The sequence below is a fragment of the Quercus lobata genome, chromosome 3, assembly GCF_001633185.2.
Source record: "Quercus lobata isolate SW786 chromosome 3, ValleyOak3.0 Primary Assembly, whole genome shotgun sequence".
Lineage (NCBI taxonomy): Eukaryota > Viridiplantae > Streptophyta > Magnoliopsida > Fagales > Fagaceae > Quercus > Quercus lobata.
The window spans coordinates 9,542,295-9,551,566 of NC_044906.1; the positions used below are offsets into that span (position 1 = coordinate 9,542,295).

General features: G+C 32.9%; 1 protein-coding gene across 1 annotated transcript; it reads left to right on the top strand.

The window, feature by feature from the left end:
* The first annotated feature begins 6,412 nt into the window (after positions 1-6,412).
* Positions 6,413-7,877, top strand: LOC115979569 (peroxidase 5-like). Its single transcript, XM_031101623.1, has 2 exons — positions 6,413-6,628; positions 7,110-7,877. The coding sequence occupies exons 1-2, from the start codon at positions 6,413-6,415 to the stop codon at positions 7,875-7,877; spliced, it is 984 nt and encodes a 327-aa protein (XP_030957483.1).
* The last annotated feature ends 1,395 nt before the right edge of the window (positions 7,878-9,272 follow it).

Here is a 9,272-nt window from a genome sequence, read left to right on the forward strand (position 1 = left end):
TGTATTTGTAAAGAACCTGTGATTGGTGCGATTCAACACCATTTCAATCTCTCTTACCCAAAAGCAATAATCCCAAAAAGAATCCAATCTAACCCAAATACCCAAAAAAAAAAAAAAAAAAAATCAATTGTAACCCAAAGACCTTAGTTAAAACAAAATCTAACCCATTTAATCATGAACTGATATCAAAAACCTATAGTTAAAAAACAATAGTTAATATCTGCACATGAATTTATATATATTCATTTAATCTAAGGATATAAAAGCATACGAACGATGTAAAGCACATAATTCCATAGATATATCGGAATCATAACAAAGATTCTAGTGCTTCAAATATTATATGATAAAACAAAGAAGTTATATCATATCTGAATAAACATAAAAATCTTATTGGCGGTGTGCATCTGTAACCATAGGTTTTACGAATCAAGTTTGTACCCATATAAAATTATATATATGGCAAGCCACAGTATCCAAAACTTGAATTAATATATCACATATATCAATCACAGCACACAGATTTATCGAACAATAGTTCTTAAACGAAATTATACAGGAAAATTACTGCAGAAATTTGAAGAATCAATATTCTAGGGTTCTGCATTATTGTCCATGCCGTAAGAATCAATTTTCACAACAAAGCACCAAAAGGGGAAGAATGAACACAGAGAATTGATGCGTACCTTTCGTCCAATTTTCACAACAAAGCACCAAAAGGGGAAGAATGAGCACAGAGAATTGATGTGTACCTTTCGTTAGAATAGCACCGATCTCTAACTCCGTTTCTCAAAACCTATGGGACGTTTGATCGTATTTAGCTTTGATGGATGCCGATTGTGATGGTCTAAGTCCGGCAAGGTATGGCGGTGGCCGGCCGTACGAATATCCACTGGTTCGTAGAGTTTGAAGAGAAGAGATCGCTAGGGTTTTAATCGCAAAACAGATTTAGAATATTCTGTAAATTCACGGAAACAGGGGAAACTTATCCCGAAATCACAGAGAAGTTTCAAAACTGAATCAAAACAACAAAAACTCATAGAGAGAAAGAGAGAGAGAGAAATAAGAACGTACCTGGAAAACTCAAAAGGGGATAGCGATGGTCGGCCAACCGAATCTCCAGTGTGGTGCAAGTTTTTTTTTTTTTTTTCCTAGCAGAGTTTGATGTGAAGAGATTGCCTCTATCGCAGTATGGCTAGGGTTTTTTTAGAGAGAGAAAATGTTAAGAAGACTGATGTGAAGAGGCTAGGTTTTTTTCCTTTTTCCCTTTCTTTGTATCGCAGTATTGGCAGGGGTTTTCTTTTTTTAAGAGAGAGAAAATGTTAAGTTGTGTGCAGAGATCGGTAGATATTTTTTAATTTCTACGTTTTTTTTCTTTTAACAGTTTTTTTTTTAATATAAACAATTACAGCCAAATGGTGTTCATTTTTTGAAAACAATATAATGTATTGCTTTTTAAAAGTGGCACATGGCTGAATTTTAGATAACCACTTATCCTATTTGTCATCACCTCCTTAATTGCAGGAACTCAGTTTCTCTTAGCTTCTGCTATTATATATATATATAGATATAGATAGTTTTTAAATGCAGTAAGCTAATGAAAAATAAATTCTCCCAAAACGAGAAAAAAATAATTCTCTCATTATCATCGATTGGACTTAATCATAATTTTCATGCTATATGTTTCAGGGTTGTTATGCCTCTGTTTTACTTGATTCAACTCCTGGAAACCCAATAGAGAAGGAAAATATAGCCAACAATCCTAGTTTGTGAGGCTTTGAAGTGATCGATGAGGCAAAGGCTGAACTAGAAGCTTAATGCCCCCAAACTGTCTCATGTGCCACCAAACAAACTTGATAATAAGTACTACAAAGATTTGATGAATCACCATGGCTTGTTGACCTCCGATCAAACTCTTTTGAGCAGCCCCGCAACGATGGGGATTGTGAGGTACCATGCAAGAAATGATGCAGCTTGGGCTAACAAGTTTGCAGCAGCTATGGTGAAAATGGGTTCCATTGATGTTCTCACAGGAAGGCAGGGTGAGGTCAGGAAGAATTGCAGGGTTGTCAATTAGATTATTTTGTGTACTTTGGCGTGCAGGGTGGGGAAATGTCTGTACTCTAATGTTCATTTTTTTTCATTGTTTCATTGTTGATTCAACTGTAAATTTACTTTGTCAAAGTTTCTTGTTTTTGTAAGAAGATAATTCTTTCAAAAAATATATATATGAAAGAATATACTTGATGATTTCCAAAAGGGCATGCAACGTAGCATGTAATGTGAATCTCTTATTTGTGTCTTTAAAAACGCCTCAGATTTGTTGCTTTAAAACCATGGTTGGTGAAATTTTGGTGTTTATACTCTAAATGATGTTCAATGGTCCAATTTGAAAACTTTTGAAACAATATGCACAACTAGTTTGTCTTTACAGTTTGATTGAGACAGCAATATGCCTTATCTCATTGACTCTCCCTTCAGCAAAACAAGTCCTGTTCTAATGAAATAATAGTTTTAGCTCAAGTAACTGAACCTAATGGGCAATGCCAATGGGTTGCCGGTGCCAACAATGTAGTAGATGAAACCTAACTGGTATTGATTTTCGCCAATGCAAAGATAGTTTAGTTAAAATGAAAATTGCCCAAAAGATAATGATTTAAGTTTGAAAAAAAATTATAATTTTACATAGTATAATTTTAAGTTTTAAGTAAGTAATTTGAGGTTAAGCTTTCTCTCAACTTGAGATTGCGGGTGAAGTTATATATATAACTCATAATTAACTTTTTAAGGTGGCTAGAAAATTTAAAGAAAATTAGCACCTAGAATTAATCCCCATTCAAGGCTATCAAAGGGACTTTTCTAACCCGATTTTTAAGGTCAAAGACCCAGTATTTAATTTATTTAATTATTTATTTATACTTTTAATATGTCCAAATGACATTAGCAAAAAAAGCTAAGTGATTTTCATTAATCAAGAATAATGACTACAATACAACTCTGTTTTATTTTTTAATTTTTTATATAACGAATAGAGTTGATTAACATGATAAAAAATATCCTATCAAATACCTGTTAGAAGTGGAAAAAATCTTGTATGAAATGGTCTCATGAGATACTTTCTTGTTATCAATGATAATCACGTAATATAAACACCATACATAGATATACAACACAGAACACCATACGCTTAGGCTATAGTCATTTTTTGATTATGAACAATCAATTCAACTGGTTTTATATTTGAATCTCTAACCAAATATGTTATTTTATAAGATATAGATTTGTCTAAAATGTAAGGTAACTGTTCATCGCTTTTTCTTTTGGTGGTGGAGCCAGGATTTTGGTTAGGGGAGTAAAATTAAGATAAAATATTGAAGAAAAAATTAATTCCAAAATTTTAAATTAATATAAAAAAAAGAAAATATTTGATTAACATAGAAAATATAATATAAATGTAAGTTATAAAAGGAATAATATCAATTAAAAAAATTATATATTTGTAAAATAGAGAGATAGAAATCACTATTAAAAATTGTTTAATTTTTTGGGAGAACAATTCTGTCCCTTTAGGTCTATTCGGTCCATTTGGTACACTTCAATCCACTTTGGTCTAATTCGGTTTATTTTCATTTATTTGGTCCATTTCGGTTTATTTGGTCTATTTTGTTCTATTCGGTCCATATGTCCATTTGGTCCACTCCAGTCCAATTTGGTCTATATTGGTCCACTTCCATTTGATTCAGTCAACTTTGGTCCATTCAACCAATTTTGGTACACTTACTTAAAAATGAGAAAAGAAAAGTTTAGGTTGAGAGTAATATGAATTATTTGAGTAATATTAATTGTAATTATAAGATAAATTTTGATTATAATGATAATCTCCTTAAGTAAATGACAAATTTGAATAATAGATTTAAAATTTAAGAATTTTAGTTGTACCAAAATAAATTAGAAAAATATAGAAGTAATGCATAATAACAATAGTTAGAAGAATATGAATCACTTCAAAAAGGAATTATATCAATCAAAAACACAAAAACTAATAAAATTATATATTTGTAAAAATAGGGAGATAGAAATTACTTTTAAAAATTGTTTAATTTTTAGGGAGAACAATTTGGTCCCCTTAGGTCTATTCGATCTATTTCAGTCCACTTTGGTCTACTTCAGTCCACTTTTACCTATTTGACCTACTTTGGTCTATTTCGGTCTATTTGGGCCAATTTGGTCAATTTTGGCCTATTTGGTCCATTGTGTATGTAAAATTGTGATTTACAACTATATTTTATGTTGGCTTTATTTCATGACAAAAAGTGTTGTAATTGCTTTAATTTTGTTCCTTATATTTTGTGAGATTTTATTGTATTGGGTTTAGTATTAGTTGGTGAAGAATCGAGCATAAATTGAAAATTAGTGCATTTCGCGACTAGCTCGTGAGAAGCACATGACTGGAAGTTGAAAAGTCGTGTCAGGTTGTTAATTTCGTGAGTATTTCGCGGGTAAGGCTTTCCTACGAGATACTCGCAAGACTCTCTGCTTGGAGGATTTTTAAATGTGACTTTCTTACCCTTCACCTATACTATATATACCCTCATTACCTACAAATGTAAAGGAGTCCATTCAGAGAGAAAACCCCTAGATAGGTTTTCTACAACACACACACCCATCTTTTAGAGAGAGAGCTACTCATCCTTAATGAGAAATCATTGTAGCCTCTTCTCCTTCCCTCTCCCATTGACATACCTTAAGGGGAGATTTGTACCCAAACACAACCCACACATTTTCACAGTGTAGAGAGTGTTTTGGAGCTTGGGAAACTTGGGGCATTTTCCAAAAGAAGTCGGTAAGGCTTGGCAGAAGCAATCGGGTGTATTATGGGATCCGAAAAGTTAGACAAGACACGGTTTTGAGAAACCTTATTAGAGTAGAAGCTTGGAGGGCTTAGATGCAATGGGTAGATTAGGCTTGGAGGGTTTCTTGCTAACCCATGTGTCTCAACTAATTGTCTAGTAGATCGATTACCACTTAGAGGGCGGCGGAGAGGTTTTACACTAAGTACTTCGGTTTCCTCTTTGATAACACATCAGCGTGTTATCTTGTATTTGCATTCTTTTTTCCTACTCTTTTAGCTTTCATATTATTGATGTGTTATATTGAATATGGCTTAAAATAGTTTATTTGTTTATTCGCTCGCATTTATTCTATTCCGCACTTAGTATAAGTTAGAGTAAAATCTATTGAGCCGTAACTTTAATTTGGGGTTCTAAACAGTTCTTATGTTTTAACACATTTTCGAGCTTTCAATGTACAAATTTCTTTTGGATTGTACTATGATCCAATGCATAATTGTCTTTGAAAAAAAAAGAAAAAAGAAAAAAAAACATTACAAAGAAAGATGCAAGAAACACGGTTACACCAAGTGGTTGAACTAAGAAATTAGTTGTAATTTTACAGCTAGTCATTAGTCATTAGTCATTATATATGCACATAGTCCACGACTTTTTCCATTTGGATGACATGCTAAACTGAATTTTCATCTAAAATGGGTTCCCATTAATGCAGAAATGCTAGCTACTTGGTCAAGGTGAGAGACCTAGCTAGCTTGCCATGCTTATTGCTTAACCACGCGCTTTCCTGGTTGTTCCCGCTGGCAATTAATGATTTTTCCTTCCTAATCAAGTTAATCTTTAATATATGATTATGATGGTTGTCAAACACTAAACCCTTTATTTATATATATATATATATATATAAATTATGGGACAAGAAAAAAAATTATTATTATTTTTCCTTTTTTTAGTCTATTTGAAATTTATATTTAAAAAAGAAAAAGAAAAGAAAATAAATACTATAAAATATAAATTCTACTATTGTACGATTGAATCTGTTGTATTTTATTTATATCATGGTTAAACAAGAACCCCAATAAGATGAAAATTACGCTCACTGACCTCGTCTGCAAAATTTGTATGTTTGAAGAGTATGTAGGTTATTTTATCTGACCATTGCCAGTTTGACATCCATAAAAGTCAAAGAAGATACATGCTTGACCACCCACTCCAAAACCTGATAGGCTAATATGATGGAAAATCTTGTAAAATAAGCAACTGTTGAAGTGAGCCAAAGTAGACTGTTTCCTCTTAGTTACCATGGAAGCCCTCAAACATAGACAGCTTCAAGCTTTTCTTCTATGCAGCTATACACGTTTTTGTTTACAAAGTAAAACTGCCACACTCATCTTTACTATATATCTTCTTGCCTATATATACTTGGTTAACATCAACCTTTATCTCCATCTCCAACTTGCTTATAATATTCTTCTTTCAACTTTCAGCTAAGTTCTTTCTTTGCTCGTCTCTTATTCATTCATTAATTCTTTACGGTATTGGGTTATTTGGGTTGTAGAGTAACTATGCCAACCATCGAAATTTACTTGGCTTTCTTTGTTACTATGTCTATAATGGTGTCAGTGTCATCGGCAATGCCATCACTCAAAGTGGGTTACTATCAATCAACTTGTCCTTCTGTAGAGACCATTGTGAGAAACACTGTAAACAAAGCAGTGTCAAGGAACCCTGGCCTAGCAGCTGGCATCATCAGAATGCATTTCCATGATTGTTTTGTTAGGGTATGTCAGCTCTTTGCAGCACCAATTAACTTTGTTATATGTTCTATAGAATCTGTTAATTTGCCATTTTTCTTAAGCTTCTCATGCATGTTTAAAAGTAATTATTCATCGAAAAAGAGAACTTTCAAAGTCATTTTAAAGACCCATTAATATATATATATATTGTTAAGCTTCTTATGCATTTTTCGAAGTCACTTTTAAGACCCATTAATCATGGTATATTTAATAGAATCTGTAATTTTTTTTTTCTAAAATGACAGATGGAATCACCTTAATAATTAATACAAAACCATATAACTTGGAAGAATAGAAAACCAAAGTGAGAGGTGGGGATTGAACCTAGTTGATCATTACGTATAGATGTACTCATGTACCTAAATTTGTAGACCCTCCTTTTTTTGCCACTAGAAGACTGCTTTGAAAGTTACTTAATTACCAAGTTGTTAGAGCTGAATCATGTTTTGCATCTTATCTATGCCAGGGTTGTGATGCTTCTATCCTACTTGATTCAACCCCTGGAAATCTAGCCGAGAGAGATAGTCCAGTCAACAATCCAAGCCTAAGAGGTTTTGAAGTGATATTTGAGGCAAAGGCTGCACTTGAAGCTCAATGCCCACAAACAGTCTCATGTGCAGACATTATTGCATTTGCTGCTCGTGACAGTGCTTACAAAGTTGGAGGTATAAATTACAAAGTTCCATCAGGACGCCGTGATGGAAGAATTTCACATGAAAACGAGCCTATTCTAAACCTTCCACCACCTACCTTCAATGCTCAGGAACTCGAACAAAGATTTGCGCAAAAAGGACTTAGTCTTGATGAAATGGTGACACTTTCTAGTGCACATTCCATAGGAAGGTCACATTGTTCGTCTTTCTCAAAGCGATTATACACTTTCAATGAAACAAATCCACAAGACCCTTCAATGGATCCCATATTTGCTAGACACCTAAAGACCAAGTGTCCACAAAATGGTGGCAATGATGATCCAACAGTACCACTTGATGTACTTACACCACATAGGCTTGACAATAAGTATTATACAAATTTGAAGAAACACCATGGCTTATTGACATCTGATCAATCTCTTTTGAGCAGCCCTTCTACAGTTGGAATTGTCAGAAATAATGCAAGGCATGGTGAAACATGGGCTAATAAGTTTGCAGCAGCTATGGTGAAAATGGGTTACATTGATTTGCTTACAGGAAGTCAAGGTGAGATCAGGAAAGATTGTAGATTTGTGAACTAGATATTACAGGTTTATTGGTATGACTATTGAAATTATTTTGTATTATTTTTTTATATTGATTCATTAGTCAATGTTGATTCAAATGTAAATTCTTTCTTTTGTAAGTTTTTGAACAAATTTTGTTGAGAAATTAATTGGATAAACTTGTATTCGTTGGATGTTACAAAATGTGCATAGCATTCATGTGTGGAACTCTAAATTTTGTTCATTGTTTTACAACCTTTTTTTATTTAAAAAGTGTACCAAAATGATGACTAGGTCGAATCTTGGTGTGATGGTGTCTTCTATAAAAAGCAACAAATCACAAATTCAAGTACAAAAATTAAACTCTCAAATTAATTTAGAGTAAGATTGTTTATGATTACCTCTTCCAAGCTCCACAAAAATAGGAGCTTAATTTGTGCAAAACCCTTGCCAAGCAGGTTGCGATTTTGTTGCTAATGAGAAAGCTCAAGCTTGTGCCTACATACATATGGCCATAGGCTTACTTCTAGCGAGACTTAAATGTAATCATCCAAGTAGCCCATTGTGACTGTGTTAGCATTACAAAAAGTAGGATTTGAGTATAACAAGTATACTGAATCGATGGGTTGGGATTTGGGAGAGCTCAATGTCATTTCGTTGAAATCTTGGATCTAGGCCTAGTACTGTACAGTCTGTACAATGTCATTTATTGTACCTACACAAAAAAGAACATTGTAACACCCTTGAAACCACCATATTATTCAATTAGCGATATTATTATCACAATCTATCTATAGACACACCCAAATTCACATCTAATTTTACAACACACATAATTATTAACTTGTAATTGAATTTATTACTTACACATAGGTCTACTGTTGACAATTGGTGAAAAAGTAAACTAGTTACGTGCTAACTGCTAATCACAAGTTGACATCTAGGTATATTGAGGATGTGTACTGTCTATATATAGATTTTTTCTTATTATTATAATAATCAGGGATGGAACCAGGATTCAAACCTAGGGTGCCAAAGCTTAAAACAAATTTTTTTTATGAAAATAAAAACTAACATCTATTTTATATTCAACAAAATACTACATATAAAATAAGTGTTTCTTAAACATTTGATATTATAAAAATATCGACAAAGTATAACATATAAAATAAGTGTTTTTTAAACATTTCAACACATTTATCAAAATGGAATCAACGGTCTTTTAAGTCTTGAAAGTCGTCTATGATTGATTCTGTACCAAATTTTGCAGCAATATCTCCTTCTCAATGTACAGAATCATAGAGTCCATTAGAAAATCATCTTCCATCTTGTTGCGAAGCCTATTCTTGATAATACTCATGGCTAAAAATGCTCGCTCTGTAGTTGGAGTAGAAATTTGAAGAGTAATCACAAGTGTAGTCAATCTATAAA

What these genes read in the sequence shown, in the direction of transcription:
- LOC115979569 (XM_031101623.1), top strand. Translation starts at nt 6,413, where the DNA reads ATGCCAACCATCGAAATTTACTTGGCTTTCTTTGTTACTATGTCTATA. An exon ending in TCCATGATTGTTTTGTTAGG is followed by an intron (nt 6,629 to 7,109) that starts GTATGTCAGCTC and finishes TATCTATGCCAG; the next exon opens with GGTTGTGATGCTTCTATCCT.